We start from the raw sequence: 17,854 nt of genomic DNA, 5'->3' as shown, positions 1-17,854 counted from the left end.
TCCGCGCTGCCCGAACTCCTCAGCACCGCGAGGCCGCTCGGCGGCGAGGGCTCCTCGGCAGCATGTCCCTCCTTCCTCCCGGGTTTCGGCACCAATGTAACAAAGTTCAATGTAGGGAAGGAAGGAGGCGGGAACCGGCGAACATTTAAACAATAAACTTTAATCAAAAATAAACAAACAATAATTCAGCAAATAAAAGGCCGGCAGCCACCTCACGGTCGACTGCCGGCCACACGAACATACACAAACTTAACTTCCGGGCCCGGTCCTCTCTCGTCGGCAGTCCCGTCGCTCGTCCTCTTATGCTCCCTAGCTCCCCGTGAGGCATGCGGGACCGGTGCGCGTACAGCTGACACTCATTATCACTCACGCCACCGGCCCCGCCTTCCTGCCCCACGGCTCTCGTCCCGCCTTCCTCGCTACAACGCTCTTCATGAATCAAAGCATCTTTAATGAGAAACTACAGCCACAACACATCCTGCAAAAATTAAACCCATCAATCACTCTCTTATCAACCCGTCCAATATTTCACTTTCATCAGAACTTGGGCTGCACAATATATTGAAATGAACAGAATATCGTACATATGCATGGCGCTGGGATTTTAATAACCAAATGAGTGTTAAGTGTTAAGGTCTTTGCACATACAGTCCGAAATTTTCGTATGCGTTTTTTCGTATTTGGCGCTGGTTTGTACGGTGTCTCTGAATTGTCAAAAGGCCTCTAAAAATGCTTGCTACGGATGCGAAAAACGCGAAAATCAAACCCGACATTTTTTATGACGGACGAAAATATCGGAGGCGGTGTGTAAATGTGATTGACACAACGTGAGGTCGTTTTTTTTTTTTTTCGGAAATTTCAAAATGTGCAATGGCCCTTAGGGTGAATTACAGCATGTGAATTAAATATTTTTAATAACTAAAAGTTAACGTATTTTATACAAATGCAATGATGACTGTTACTGTAGCTCAAAAGTAGAGTTAGTAACCTGAACAAACCTCTAACTGTATGTATTTAAATTGACATGTATTTGACTTCTGGAGTTTTTTGGTGGATAATAAAATGGGAGGTCTTTGGTCACTCATAAGGTAAATGCAGACAGAGGTCAGTCATTACATCACACGTTACTGTCATCACAGAGAACCTCCGGTCAACACCAGGCACTTGACCCCTGATTGCTCTCACACGACCCCTGAAATGACTGCACGAGTTCTGTTCATACACAGAACGTACACAAAGATCTAATGAAGTGTTTGCTGAACAGAAATGTGTCAAGTCAATTTGATAAAATTTGGGTAATCCACATAAAACCTAGACTACTTTAGTATTTACTATTTACATTAAACAGACTGTCGTTTGTAACGCAGTTGCGGAATTACGCCACAGTAGAGGCGCTGTTTCGCTATCAGCACAGTGAGGCGCTTTAAGGTCCGTTCAGATTGCCGCGAATATACGGTGCGAATGTTCGTCGCGATAACATTCTAGAACAAAAACAATAGATTCTTATGAAGCCTGTCATATAGACCGCGAATCTGAAGGGTTTTTTTCGTCTAGTGCGACGAATCTTTACCTATTCGCAAAGCGAAGAAACAGACCATCCAATACGAATCGAGCATTTTACGTTACGCGCCTAGAGCCACTGAGGGCACGCAGGGGCGCTAATGGCTCAGAAAGCTGTTGTGACAGAATGGATGTCGAGTTGGTGTCAGAACAGACAGAACTTTTTGAAAAGTCACAGCAACTACAAAAACCAGGACAAAAACGTTCTGTGGCATAATTTGAGGTGGCATTCAAATATCAGTATATATAAACTAATGTATATATATATAATTTTTCATATGCATACAATTCATATGTTATGTTGTAGTATGGGATATTACAAATATATCAAATATATATATTACAGCTTCGCTGCTGGAGAAATCCATTTCTTGTTCTGTAAGTACTAGTAGCCTGTATTGCTATGCGCTAAGCTTTAAGCTTTTCTTCTTCTCAGCAGCCGAAGCCTGAATAGCGGTTGAGCGCCACCTAACGTTTAGGCGTGAAATAGAAGAAAGCGAACATTCGTTTCGTCGTTGATATGAAAACTTGGTTCGTCGGGTATTCATGTCGCTTTTTCGCATCTCCAGCAATCTGAACGGGAATTTAGAGTTCAGTAGAAGAGCTTAGGAGCTGTATTAGCTGTGTTTGGCGGCTGTTCATGTGTTTTACATTCATTTTTTTGAAAAGGTTTCTTAAATTAACGTGCTGTACATCATTGTAATGCTTTTAGCTGTGAAGTTGGCTCGTTGAATCAGCGTTATTCTGTACACAGCGAGTTCGCCAGTATGAACGCACATTGCGATCAGACCGACTCGCAAACAAATGACTCCTTTGAACCGATTCATTTAAACAGAATGTAAGAGATCAGTGAATCATTCAAAGCTCCGAGAACCACAAGAGAACGTAGGATGTGAATGAACTGCTCGTTTAGTAAGACTGGTTAATTATGTGCTGAGAAGTTAGTTCAAAAGGATAAAAAGCTTGAATTAAAATTTTCAACTTTTCTGTTCGGGTGAATAAATGAAATGTTTTATATAACTCATTATTGTCATTTTCATCGAATTTTTAGAACTTTAATGTACCAACACAATATATTTACAGAATCTATGAAGTGTACTATGGTTAACACTAAAGTGTGTTTTTACTTCTGCGTCGGACCATTCGCGTACACTCTTACTCATGCACTCACATCATCCGAATACTTCAAAAACGCTGCATCTGGAGGAGCTGAAATAAGGTGAGAGACGTTTCATTTGGCAAAATCCCATTCATTCACACTAAAACTAAAGTGGTGTTATTTATCAGCCTGACGGGGGAGCTCACTTATGAATGCCGGTTATTCTGACAAGTGTTCCTTTAATGGCCGCACTTCCTAAAGACGAACGTGAAGTTACAGCTCTCTGGAACGCATTTCTCCATCTCAGCTCTTGGCTGCCTTGAATTCATATCCATCAGAGTCTGAATAACAATCCATAAATCACGTCTCACCGCCGGACTTTCAGCCATTTACTAAATGAACTGAAAGTGCCAGACATTCATTATTAAAACTGATCCATATGATTTCTGAAGACTTTCACATTAGCATAATCTCACAAATCAAGAAAGAAATACTGTAGTACACTTCAATATGCTTTAATATTTACTATGACAAAGTTCAAGTTTACTATAGTAAATACTACAGTATACTACAGTATTTTTCATTGTACCGAATTTTGACTCCCCGTGAGATTTTGACTCCCCTTCTGATTGGTTCATTCACTTAGGATGCTGCTTTGTGATTGGTCCCTATCTCTAAAGCCCGCCCCCACACCTAATCCTTACTAGGGTTGTCACGGTACCATAAACATGTCTTACGATACTATACCAGCTGAAGTATCTCGATACCAAGTAGTATCACGATGCTGTGCCATATAATTCAAATCTATACAAAAAACACAGATTTAGATTAAACATTTTGTATTTACTATAGTAAACTGTATTATACTTTGCACTAGAATATGTTGTTGTATTAACTGTAGTAATTGGATAAATTGTAGCAAATACATTTACATTTAGTCATTTGTAAATACTGTAAATACTGTAGTATACTTAAATATTTACTATGATAAGACTCAAAAACACTAGTATCTATGAGTTTTAGTAGTTTACTGTAGTAAATACTAAAGTACACTAGATCATTTTTCACGTAGGAACTAATTCAAATGTTGGACAAATTTAATTGATACAGCAGTCTTTATAAAGGGAAATATTAGGCTTACTTTAAATGCAGAACTAAAACGGCCAGTAGGTGGCGTCAATTTTCCACTGAGTTAGTGAATCATTTAACCAACTCGTTCAAATCGCCAATTTGAATCACTCGCTCGAGACATTCAAAACACACATTCATTTAGGAGATAAACACCGCAAAAAGGCAGATGTAAGTGTTCAAATAAATATGAATGCGCATATGCAACATTAACTACGGTACTACGATACTACCGTTTCAAAATAGAGAGGCATCGCGGGTATTTTGAAGCTTTAGCATCACGATGCTACCGTAGCACCGGTACACCGTGCAACCCTAATCCTTACCCTAACCTTCGTAGAGGAAAACAGGGGAGTCATAATCTCACGGGGAGTCATATTTTGATACGACACCGGCCCTCCCTATAAGCGAACTAGACGGCTGCTTAGGGCCTCACCGCCACTAGGGGGCCCCTAAGAGCACATGAAATTACAGCTTTTTTGTGATATATTCACAACACACATCCATTTTCTCACGGCGTACCCACTATATTGTTCTGTGGTGTGTGTCAAAAGCAAGACGCTTCGGTGTTAAAGTTGAAAGAGTGCTGTACAACACACGACATACTGTAAGTGACTAAAAACATTCAATAATTAACAACTGTTTAGTGTTTAACGGTATAAATGTTGAACTTCTGACAGTATTCACTGATGCAAACGACAAAATGCTGATTAAGATTAAATATATGTAATTTACGTGATTCATGTAATTTATAATTATCTGTCGATTCAGCGTTTTATTTGGGATAAGGTGAAGAATAATCGTGTGTGCATTTTGTAAATACGGTTATCAAGTAAATACACTAAATAAAAAAAGAAAGAAAGATTAAATCATGCTCAAGGGCTGTGTGGCTTTAAAAGGGTGTTTATAGGTTGTGGTTAAAATGAAATAAAAATGATTTTTAAAATTAAATTTTTGCAAATAGTTAAATGCAAATAATTAAATAGTTAAATTGAACAATAAATTCCACAACTTTGTATGGTCTGTGCTCATAATTTAAAGGGCCAGTTCAACTAAAATTGGTGTCAACTAAAAGTGATGAAATCAAGAGAGAGAGGAAGGGAGGGATTGTGAAAGTAGATTTGGCGTTGACCTCCTTCTTAATGGTGCTCAGCTAATGGGACTGTTTGTGTGAGTGTGCGTGCGTGCGTGCGTGCGTGCGTGTGTGTGTGTGTGTGTGTGTGTGTGTGTGTGTGTGTGTGTGTGTGTGTGTGTGTGTGTGTGTGTGTGTGCGTGCGTGTGTGAGGGAGAGAGAGAGAGAGAGCCTTTATCCGCATACCAGACAATGTGCAGACAGACCCCATCCTCCCCAAAACAATAACACATTGAACACGCAAACACACACACGATAAACTACAAGTAAATATATACAGAGAGTGAAATCACTCCAGTGCTTTATCTGATATGAACTGAATCTGATCCCAGATCAGACCAGCTGAGGCCTCATTCATTTATCTAAGCCTGCGTCTGATGTTTGTAACTCATCCAGTGGGTCAGCAGTTAATATGTTTCTGTTGGACAGAAGCTCTCTTATTTGAGCGAGCGGATGGAAACGGACTCGAGGACACAGATCTGATCTGATCTGATCTGATCTGATTCACCTCTGACTCTACACCTGTCATCAGACAAACAGATCCTGTGCTTAAAACCTCAACTCATGCGCGAGAGTGAAAATGAAAACGAGATCTGATAAATGAAAGGAAATGAAGAACCACACAAACTATTGTTTTATTGTTCACAATGTGAATGTAATTGACTCCAGACACAAAACCCTCAGAAGCACATTAAACCTCTTACTCCTCGTTTCTGTGTTAGGATCCTTAACGTTCAGAGGATTATTGTTTTTTATTTTACTTTTTGTGCTACAGTAAAAATCAAAGTATTCTTTATCAAGGTTATTTTAGTTTACTAAAATGAAAACGTTCCTGTTCTTTGAAATCAAATCAAATATTGACCTAAATTTTGGGGGGAAAACTTAACTCAAGGAAAAATTGAAAAGTTGCCTCAAAAATAAACTGAAGTAAGTTTAAAGCTGCTCAAAATAAACTTAAATAAAAATGAATTAATCTTACATAGCAACATTAAAAATAAACCAATAAATTATAAAATGACAAAAGCATATACCAAAGTTGCTAAAACTTTAACGGAAATTAACACAAAAACTAAAAATCTAAAAATAAAAGCTAATTTAAAATATGAATCAAAACTATAATAACTCTGTTCTTTACTAACACAGCGTAACAGACTGAAACCCATTACCCGGCTAACAGCTCACTCTGAAACGTGTCGTTTTGAGATGAGGCAGCATGACTTCTTCTTGACATGTTCGTGACATTCTTTAAGAGCAATAAGACAGAAAGATTAGAAATAAACCTCTTGTGAGGTGGAAATAAGCATCTTTAACACACAAATCTCACAACGGCACAATTCTTTAAGAATGAGATGAACGTTCCTTTCATCTGATCATGATCAATTATTTCTGATAGAACATTTGTTTGTTTTTCCTTTGTTGGTCGTGTGGAAACATGTTTTGATAGATTTGCTCATACACGACTGACTGCATTTCTTCTTTCTGAAATCTTGTTCTTGATGTTAATGTGTGTGTTTGTTTGATGATCGCTCGTGTGGTTTTATCTGCGCTACAGAGAGATGATGAGGATGATGTTTAATGCAGTTATGAGGTTTTGTATCAGAATCACTCTCCACGTTACGTGACGTTTGTTGAGCTCATTCAGACTATAAAAGAAACACAAACAGCCCATAAACAACATCATCCACCAGGTAACTCCAGGTAACTTTCAGCATTGTTTAGGTGTCTTGTTGTTGTTTTTTCATGAATTGGACTAAACTGTTTGTTAGTGACTCATTTAACTGCGAGTCTTTGATTCACATTTTCTCATCAAGAAAGAAAGAAAGAAAGTCAAATGTAAATGTTGAATGCATCTTTGTGTGTTTTATTTCAGCTCCTCATCTGACAGAACGACTCTTCATCTGAGGTCGCCCATAAACACCATCATCATCACCATCATCATCATCATCATCTACCGCGTCCACAATCTGACTCGCATCACATCCATGCATCAGGTAGCATCATCGCGTCATCTTGTGTCATCTAGTGTCACTCAGAACGTTTGTGAATGGAAATGCACGTGAAACACTTGATTTCATGTCGTGTTCTCTTTACGAACGGAAAAGGAAAGCCGATGAGTGGTTTAGGCACATGAAGAGAAACTGATGGAGAAAACCTCAGAGCTTGGATCAACGACATAACATTGTGTGAAAGTGATGTTGGGTTTGTTATTGTTTCAGCGCAGACGGTCAAGACTTTGACACCATGACACAACCCAGCATCAGCAACACCAGCATCAACGCTTCACGTTCACAGATCTATTCTCTTGAAAAGCTGAGATTTGCACGATCGGGGTTGATCTGAATCATTTCGCTCATCGAGGTTCCCATCATGCTCTTAACTCTTGTGTTTTCTCATCAAGTCTCATCGCGCCGCTTCAGTTTTGTCATTCATTTGATTCTTTCAGATCTCGTCCAGATCGTTTGTCTGATGATCTACGCAACAAGCCATTACAAGACAGGGTTGTTGTGGGATGTTTATTATTATTCTTTGATTGTGAGCGTGTATTTGATGGCGTGTATCGCTTTGGAAAGATATCTTCTGGTTTCTCATCCGATCTGGTACAAAACTCCCCACTCGCTGAAATCCTCCTGTTTGATTTCTCTCGTCATCTGGTGTGTGCCTCTCATGTGTGCAGACATAAAACCACCTCATCTGCGTTTCCTAGCTTTCCCATTCACCATCGTGTGTTTGATCCCCTACCTGATAACCGCTCTGTGTTTTGTGGGCACGTGGAGGGGTCTCTCTCACGCCACATCACTGACGCCTCACAAGCGCAGGATGATTTTGGGCACTTTGTTCCTCGTGCTGCTGAATTGCACGCTTCTCTACGTCCCTCTCTTGGTTTTATTTATTTTTCATTTTTTCACTGATTATGAGTTTCGCTTCACTCCACCATTTATACAAATTGAATATTTTATATTTTAATCCTCTGGCTGACTGTTTACTGTATTTGTTCATGAGGAGTGATGTGGCTGATTTAATGCCGTCTCTTCACTGCTGTTGTACATCAGACACACAACAGATTTCAGTACGATACACAACCAGAACAACACAACCATCATCATAATTCAAGTGTGTTTATCTGCACGTGTGTTTATATTTGTGATATGTGACGCTGCCTGAGAATGTAAAGAGAATTCTGTAAAAACATAACATTGATATATTTACTATTAACCATGTCAAAGATTGAAACCGTAGTGAAATTAACAGGTGAAATCAAACTTGATGATTGATTGAAAAAAAATGATGATTTTTGATGCATGAGTCAACCACTGTATTACAGTTTTTTAAATATTTATATAAGATATTGCGTAGAATTTACATTTACTCTTTATATGCTCACTGTGTTTAATATATGTATATGAAGCTCTTTGTACTTGTCAATAAACAAACTTTACGGTAATACACCCGATCGTGTCTCTTGCGTTCTGAACGGCAGCCGACCGCCTCGCTGACCGTGAACTTTAACACGTAGAGTAAAACTATTCTACATTTACTCCCTGTGAGCCTTCACACAGCAAAAATAACACAAACTCGATTATATTGGACACTCGAATCCCTATATGAACACTTACATTTAATTGATGTTGAAACAAATGTCTCTCTGAGCTCTGATGTGGGTAAGTAATAAAAACAATACTGTATAAACTCAACATAATATCAGACACGCTGAATGAAGTTTAATCAATGTACATACAGTTCATTACACCGGCTCCACATCAATCCCTCTGATTCTCATTGGTTCCTGCATGTCTGGTGACTCGTCGTCATACGTGTTTCATCACAACACACTCTCAAGACACGTGACAACCAATGATTTAAGTGTCCTGTTATTAAATGTAACGTTGACAGTCTTTAAACTCAATTAAACCTGACATCACCTGAACCATCAATTCTGTTCGCTCATCAGTTTTTTCTGATTATTGATCGACTCGTTTTACTGGAAGGTTTCCAATACGGATCCTGTGGGTAAAGACTATAAACTAATGGATGAAAGTGATCATGAAAAATGCGAAATGAAGAAACGCTGCTGATAAATGCAAGGAAATGTTCACAGAGGAGATGGTTTATAAAAACACACAGAAACACATTAAAAACCTTTTACTCCTCATTTTTGTTTTATGATTCTTAATTCTTAATGATGATAATGATGTTTAATGCAGTTTTGAGGTTTTGCATCAGAATCACTCTCCACGTTATGTGACGTTTGTTGCGCTCATTCAGACTATAAAAGAAACACGAACAGCCCATGAACAACATCATCCACTGCTGAACAACATCTGCATCAGCATCTGACTCCAGGTATCATCATCTAAACTTTAGACATTGTACAAGGCACTTCTTCGTTTCTTCTGTGTTGATAAACTCATGTATGACATCAAATGTAATTGTTGAATGTATGTTTGTGTGTTTATTTCAGCTCTTCTCTTCATCTGAACTCTGTCTGATTTACATGTGACGCCCATAAACAACATCATCCACAATCTGATTCCAGGTAACATCATGACATTCTAGGGCTGCACACGGTTATGACAAAAATCATAAGTGTCGATTATTCGCCTCGATGTTGTAATTGCGATTATTACTGTCGATTAAGAATCGGTTTTACTTTGAAGATTTGAAATGTTTTTTAACTTTCTGTGACGCAGCTGCATGCCACAGTCTGTCTATAAACATCCAAAACGTGATAATATAATGTAAATAACGAATAATTATGGGAGTTATGTTGTCAATTAAAAATGGAGTAGCTAAAGGACACGTCAACGTATTCATTCTCTGATTCGCCACTGTATGCGGTGCCCAAACACACTGCCGAAATGAGCGCAGCTGTAATTGAGACTTTTGGCGATTATGTAATTGTTTCACCCGTCATTGTAATCCCGATTAAGTTTTTCGATTAATTGTGCAGCCCCATTGAGGATTGTACAGGTGTCTTGTCATAAATTGGTCTAAACTGTTTGTTTTGTCTCTGATTCAGATGAATGAAATCCTGACACCAATAAATAACAACAGCAACATCTACTGCTGAACAACATCTGCATCCACAATCTGACTTCAGGTAACATCATCATCAACACATCTGTCTGTCTACCCATTGAGAATCTTTGATCTCCTCACAATCTGATTGTGTAAGCCATGTTCTGATTCAGTTTATTTTTTTGTTTTTGTTTTAAAGGGGTCATATGGCGCGAACACGTGTTGTTCTGTGTCTTTGGTGTGTTATAAGTCGCTCATGCGTGTATGAGACGCGTAAAACTGCAGAAATGAAAGTGTGGGAACAAAAGAGTCATTCTATGTAAAAGCGAATGCTCACCCAGACCTGCCTGAAACACCTCGTGTAGCCACACCCCCACAAATCTACATCAGTTGGTGGTCTGATTTGACTGAGACCGCCCAAATGTAGACGCAAGTAAGGTGGGCGTACCTGTCAGTACAATTGAAGAGGAACCTGATGTTCCAAATATGGTCAGAGGCGTTACATTTCCCTCACACGCTTGCAGTATTCCACCAATCACTACACACTGGTGAACTGGCCAATCACAGCACACCTCGCTTTTCAGAGAGGCGGAGCAAAGAGGAGATACAAACATGCACGTGTGTGGAAAATACAGCGTTTTTAACCTTAAATCCTGTAGACACATTACATTACATCTAAAACAAACCATAATATTCATTTTAGCCGTGTCACATCACCCCTTTAAAAAAATGTCTGCTGTTTGAACACATTCACTTTATATTTTAACTATTTGGAATTTCTATACTTTTTGTTGTTCATTGTTTCAGTCTCTGTATGACAGTACTGTCATGTTAAAAATGATCAACACTGACACGATTTCCTTCGTTATTTTCATTTTTAAAAAGTATCCTTTATATTTTGGATGAACAACTTTTAAACAAATGCAAAAGCCATAAATTAAATAATTCCCAATCCAAGCAAAATATTAATATTTAAAAAAAATGTATATAAAAAAAGTAAAGAGCCATGAGTGATTTCTGTTCAGCATGAAATCAAACGGCAGAAGGTTCATTGCTACAGTCGCTTTAAAAAAGTAATAATCCGCATACTGATCACATCCGACTGTTTACATTCACTGAAGGCATAACCAACTGTGTTTGTGTCAACCTCGTGTCTTTTTGGCATAATCTTGGGTATATTTGACAGATTAAGCACAAGATTACCTCACGTCTGCCCATCTTTATGCACACATACTGTACAGATATCCGGTTCTGCTCGAAATGAGTCATACCCTTGGAAAATATGACCAAAGAAGTCTGTAAAAATAATCCCCCTTTGATAATATTCAGGAAGGGTATGAATCATTCTAAAAGTTGAAACTGTCAAGACCCCAAAACGCATGCAGATAATAAAGTTTGTTCATGAAGATGAATGTGACATGCGCTGCTCAATACTGACGTATAGCACTGAGTCGGGATCTGAATTAAACACAGGATCGATAAATATTAGAGAATTCAAATGATCCAGAATCGTCAGAGGAAGAATCGGGATGCATTAAAGCATGGATTCTTTTTCGCCCACCTCTACCATCCATCCATCCGATAACATCATCATCCGTGTCTTCACATTCTCAGCTACAGTGTCACGTGAAACACTTTAATGAATGTCTTTATTTACGAATGAAAAGGGAAAGTTAAGCTGATAAATAGATTATTGTTCCCACGTGAATATGCATTTGTGTTTCTTTACAGAGTAAAGCTGTCAAGAGATTGACATCATGACACAACACAACATCAGCATCAGCATCAATGGTTCTGAATCAAAGGTCAAAGTGAGATTAGTGTTTATCCGGATCATTTCGCTCATCGAGGTTCCCATCATGCTCTTAACTCTGTATGCCTTGTGTTTGCTGGTCAGGTCTCGACACGCCACTTCCATTTTTGTCATTCATTTGATTCTTTCAGATCTCGTCCAGACTATGTGTCAGATGATCTACGCAACAGGCAGTGTTAGGACACCATTGTTGGGGCTTGCCTATTATTATTCTTTGATTGTGAGCGTGTATTTGATGGCGTGTATCGCTTTGGAAAGATATCTTCTGGTTTCTCATCCGATCTGGTACAAAACTCACCACTCGCTGAAATCCTCCTGTTCGATTTCTCTCGTCATCTGGTGTGTGCCTCTGGGGTTTGCAGACATAAAACCACCTCATCTGCGTTTCCTAGCTTTCCCATTCACCATCGTGTGTTTGATCCCCTACCTGATAACCGCTCTGTGTTTTGTGGGCACGTGGAGGGGTCTCTCTCACGCCACATCACTGACGCCTCACAAGCGCAGGATGATTTTGGGCACTTTGTTCCTCGTGCTGCTGACTTACACATTTCTCCTCCTCCCGTTCTTTCTTTTATTAATGTTTAGTTATTTCACTGATAAATATGAAAAATTTGAAGATTTCCTGCTCTGTCTGGTGTTTCTCAATCCTCTGGCTGACTGTTTACTGTATTTGTTCATGAGGAGTGATGTGGCTGATTTAATGCCGTCTCTTCACTGCTGTTGTACATCAGACACACAACAGATTTCAGTACGATACACAACCAGAACAACACAACCATCATCATAATCAACACTATACACTAACGGCCGCCCAGATGCGTTGCAAACATGGCCGCCGAGTGGCACGACTTCCGTAAACGGACTTTGAATTTTCTGTGCGAGGAACTATATTTGTAATATTTATTATAAAAATGTTTGCATGATTCAAACACTGTGTTACAGTTTTACTCAAATCAATGTGACTAATCGATCAAAACAATTACCTGTTAAAGAGATTCATTACCGTATATTCATCCAGAATTTAAAAGTCACACGTGACTGTATGCATGACATCGATTGTAAGACATTGTGTAGTATTCACGTTTACTCTTCATATGCTCACAGATCTAGTTCTATCTGACAAGACTTGTATTGAATGTTTATGGAGATCTTTGTACTTGTCAATAAACAAACTTTACAGTAATCCACCAAATCATGTCTCGTCTTGAAAACAGAGTCGGCTCGGTTTAGTTCAGTCAGCGTGCTTCATACTCCAAGTGTTATTCTAAACCAGCAGCGTTCACATTATGGAACTTTATACCATGAAAACTGGATTCTGATTGGCTGGATTGATTGGCACTTGTCAGTTTGATTACATTTAAAATTACCTGCGGAAATAACCGTCGTTTTCACCTGTTTGATCTAAAATTACACGGTAAACATCAATAAAAGCTTTAACTTGGCAAATGACTGGTATAAGCGGGATAATCCACGGCTAGCCGTGCGTTAAAGGGTTTTAATGCACGGCTAGCTGTGGATTATCCCTTAAGTATTTAATTTAATTACATCAGAAGTAACTGTTATTAAATTACAGACAAAATAACAGGAATCCCTTACTTTACTTTTTCAAGGGGAAAGTCATTAAATTGTTGTGCAAGTTTGTCAAATCTATGTTTCAAAGCCTAAAATTGTATAACCACCATACGTGTTTCACAATCATTCTGCGTCTTCTGACCGTCAACAGTCATGTTTTACAGTTTGACAAATGTCAGATTTAACAATGATCTTAATGTTACTGTTATAAAAATCAATTACAATTCCACCAACCCTCTGCGTAACTTGTTATTGTTTGTCAGTCTGATGTCAGTGGACAAAATCTGCATGTAAATGATGTTTTTTTATTTTGTCAACACTTGTGTTAGTGAGTGTGTGTGTGTGTGTGTGTGTGTGTGTGTGTGTGTGTGTGTGTGTGTGTGTGTGTGTGTGTGTGTGTGTGTGTGTGTGTGTGTGTGNTGTGTGTGTGTGTGTGTGTGTGTGTGTGTGTGTGTGTGTGTGTGTGTGTGTGTGTGTGTGTGTGTGTGTGTGTGTGTGTGTGTGTGTGTGTGGGCGTGTGTTGATTTTAGTGCGTGACATCCGTGGCTTCTGCGTGTAAAATATAGTTTTGCGGTGAAAAGAGCAAGCACAGGATGGACGAACGCTGCAGATCATAGACTCTAACAGGTGTGTGTGCGCGTGTGCGGTCAACAGAAAAGCACAATTACATAACGGGATATTTCCCAGCTCAATAATGAATATGCCGCCTGTTGCTTAGCAACAAGCAGCTGATTCACACACGCCACAGGAAAGTGGCATGGCAGTTTGAACGAGGAACACGCATGTATAAAACAACACAACGTGAGAGGAGAAACACAGAATACTTCATCAACGTTACCATCCCCGGGTCAGACGAATGTAAATACAAATGTTGGGTTTAGTGTGCACCGTCGTGCCTTCATCCACAAAACCCACACATGTGACACAGATCACATTAAATACGGATGAACGTGAACTGCGCTTTGTGTTGATGACAATGTGTGACAGATGACTGCCTTTAAAAATCATGTGTAAATCTAAACAAACCGATGCATCGTTCGGAATGACACGGGGAACATGTGCGATTCGGTGTTGCGCTCAGAGATCAACAGGTGAAATCTGATGTGCGTGAATACGGCCTGTAATCTCGCCCAGCTCTGTTGGACAGGACCGTGACGAAAGCAACAGCTGTGATCTGTGTGACACAATGGCAGTGAAAACTCCAAACCTATTCTTGACCGCTGGCTCCGTGTCAAGCACGAGGAGAGTGAAAATCTCACAACACCTCCATCTGTCCCGATAGCAAACATTGAAGCAGACATTCACAACACTAAAGATCCCGACACGTTGTTTAAATAACCAATAAGACACGAGCTCACACACATCAACACTGAGACATAAAATCAATCAATCTTCATTTCACCGCCGATACGTACGGCCTTTCAAATCTCATCCTTCGTGATTTAGTTCAAAGAATTAAAGCGAGGAAAGAAACAAGTTTTGTTCTTTGTCCAGACAAACATATTATTGATTGTGAGTTCATCTGTCAGGTGGCAGAACAGATCGGACAGGTTGTGTCACATCACATACTCATCCCCTAATCAAAATAATTCTCTTCAGCCCCACCTTGCAGTTTCACTTGTTCTCATTCTAAAATGTCTCGCACGTTATGACTCCAAACCAGTTCCAAACATTTTTAGTGTCGTATACACAGTCATGACTGATCGGCTGATGATGCGTTACTGCACTTTACTGTCAAACTTATGATTTGATAAAAGAGGAGGAAGAGAAGAATCTCAGAGACTCGTAAGCAACGCCTTAGCAACCAGGCAGAACACCTTAGCAACCGTCCACTGCACACAAACAATTCTTGAATGTTCAGTTCACGAGAAGCATCTCAGCGTGTTGGTGTGCGACTTTCCAACACAAATTCATTCAAATACACCACACAAAGACTTCAGACCGAGAAACATTCACACAAACTCTTATCAACATTCTCCGCCGCTTCTTGACTTCCTGCGTGCTTCTTTGGAGATGAACGTTTTTCATGTTACATTACAGATAAACACAAAAGTAATCCACAACCCTTCTGTTTCTTACTGTACAAACGGACAGACGCTGGCAATGCTCAAGTTTTGCTCAACACGAGCGATATCTGAAATATTTAACAGAACATTTACAGCGGCAAGAGGTTTTATCCAAAGCAAACAAGACGGAGTTCATTTTAAACCCTTATCACACACCAGCAGTCTAAAGTCCCGCCTACACAATCTATAAAGTATATTATCACCCTTTCACATATTTACCAAAGACAAAACTCACTTACATGCAAAAAAAACATTTGAGCTTTAAAGTATTCACCGTGGGTTTGGATTAGTGGTTCTCTGAACTTTTTCGTTGTAAAGCCCCCTTTGTGTAGAGTGCCCCCCCATCAACTTAAACTTGGAATTTCAATTCAACCTAAAACAAATTCTGTTGTACAATGCTGGAACACCAATACCTTTGGTTGTAGTCTTATTTGTCTGATGTTTGATTGCAGTAAATGTCTGATAAATATCTGTATAATGCCACAAAATCTGTGGATCCATCTTGAGTTTGAGACCCACTGGTTTAGATGACCGCTCTCTGCTGGGGTGATTTTAAGCTGTTTTTATTAAACAAGCCTTAGTGTACTTTAGTATTTACCGTAATAAACGACAAAAAAAGTTAATGCTACAAAACACCATATTATACATAAATACAAATGTACAAGTGACTATAATTTATGCTTCAGTTTACTACAGTAAATACTAAAGTGCATTTTTTATTTTTATTTACACTTGTTGACTGCTTTTCCTGCCGCTCCGTCAATTTCATGTAATCATGTTGTAACTTGCAAAATAACCAAAACGCCTTCTTAGTAATGAAAGTCATCGATATGACCCATTCACAGTTGTCTCCACAACAAAACTTCACGAGCTTTTCGATCCAAAGAACATGGACACCGTGAGAGGCGAGACAGAATACTGTGTTTTTACCTTCCGTTTACCCCTGCAGTGACAACACACCGTCCACAGGTACTTGAGAGTTCTCCACAGCAGAATGATGAAAAGACCCCCGAAGAAAGTCACCATGGAGGAGGCGAGGAATGCCCACCACATGCGCTGCCCGTTCGTGTCGCAGGGCACGTCGGACGTGTACGGGATGATCACGTCCATCTTCCGCACCGCGGACGGACCCGCTTTTGAATCGTGGATGAAGTTGGTCATTATCGTGGAGAGGCGCTTCTCATCACCATCACGCGCTTGATCCTCTTCAGTGGGCAGCATCGGGCGCGTTTCTGGAGATCACGGCAGCGCCCTGCGCCCGACCATCAGCCATGTTTAAAGGGGGTAACCGCGCTCGTGCGTGCCCGTGCGTGCGCACTCTCCTCCCGCTGTCTGCCGCGCTCTCGGCCGCTGTGTCTCTCCGCGCAACCAGTGGATGCGTCCTCGACACGCACTAAACTAGTGGAACCGGGTCATTGCGTCTTTAAATGAAGCTGTGCTTTATAACAAACGTCCACGTGAGTTTATTCATCTATCGGTCGTGAATCGATCGCCAACGCGTCCGCGTTTACCTTCGTCGCTCCGGCGTACAGACTCACTGTTGCCTGCGCGCGCGCGCTCTCTCTCTCTCTCTCTCTCTCTCTCTCTCTCTCTCTCTCTCTCTCTCTCTCTCCTCTCTCTCTCTGTCTGTCTCTCTCTCATTCAGCAACGTGTTGCGTTCATCTCCGGTTTGCAGCTCATCCGGTGCGCGTTTCACGCGTTCACGCAGTTTCGCAGGTACGGGAGGGCGGAGTGCGTCTCTATCCGTTTGAACGATTTAGCATCCAGCTCGTGTGGCCTTCTGTAGTATTTACTGCAGCATATTTATGTATGTTATAATATTTTCAACACCACTATAGTAACTTGGAGTTTTGCTACAGTTTACTATAGTAAATACTACAGTATTAGACAAGTGTTTGTCTGTCTCGCCATTGAAATGTCAGACTCAAACAATGTGAAGCAGAACTCAGAAACCTGTTGATTTAAGCCAGAAAAATAATTGTTTACACAGGGATACAAACGTGATTCCATACAAATGATTGTGTAAACAAAAACAAAGGATTCACAGTGATGCAAAAATGTGGCTCAGTTTCATGCGGTTAAAAACCACAAACCTTTTCAAAACATTTGGGTTTGTTTGGTGTTTCGGTTCACATATTTAAACGTGAATCTATATTTTAAAGTCATTTTGTGAGAAGCGAGAAAATGTTTATTTTAGTATCATTGGGGATCAACACGAAGGAGTTCATTTCTCTTCTCCTTGATAACAAATAGTCTTCCATCTGCTGCTGAATAACAACGTCACTCAAGAATTATGTCATTTTATATTTGAGTTTTATATAATCCATCAAATTGACGAAGGACCTCACGCCATCTGCTGGCCATACAGAAGAACTGCGGGGGAAAACCGACGGATCCATCCAACAAAGCAAAGCCAAAACAAATGCACAATTAATGTCGAAGATTTAAAATATGTTAATAATGTGTTT

The 17,854-nt window shown here is 39.8% G+C and overlaps 2 protein-coding genes across 2 annotated transcripts in view; one reads left to right on the top strand and one right to left on the bottom strand.

The window, feature by feature from the left end:
- The window catches only part of LOC130569511 (calcium-activated potassium channel subunit alpha-1), a 57,030-nt gene extending 39,749 nt beyond the window's left edge, over positions 1-17,281 (bottom strand). The window contains exon 1 of the mRNA XM_057359208.1: positions 16,317-17,281. Coding sequence (XP_057215191.1) covers positions 16,317-16,607 — 291 coding nt within the window. The 5' untranslated portion in view covers positions 16,608-17,281. The remainder of the gene's footprint in view (positions 1-16,316) is intronic.
- On the top strand, positions 11,535-12,854 carry LOC130568776 (free fatty acid receptor 3-like). The gene has a single exon (XM_057357824.1). The coding sequence runs from the start codon at positions 11,693-11,695 to the stop codon at positions 12,533-12,535; it is 843 nt and encodes a 280-aa protein (XP_057213807.1). The 5' UTR covers positions 11,535-11,692; the 3' UTR covers positions 12,536-12,854.
- Positions 17,282-17,854: the final 573 nt, after the last annotated feature.

Source organism: Triplophysa rosa, linkage group LG18 (assembly GCF_024868665.1).
Source record: "Triplophysa rosa linkage group LG18, Trosa_1v2, whole genome shotgun sequence".
In the NCBI taxonomy this organism is placed as follows: Eukaryota; Metazoa; Chordata; class Actinopteri; order Cypriniformes; family Nemacheilidae; genus Triplophysa; species Triplophysa rosa.
Note: the sequence above shows the minus strand (reverse complement) of the source record. Positions and strands in the feature narration are given on the sequence as shown.

What these genes read in the sequence shown, in the direction of transcription:
- LOC130568776 (XM_057357824.1), top strand. Translation starts at nt 11,693, where the DNA reads ATGACACAACACAACATCAGCATCAGCATCAATGGTTCTGAATCAAAG.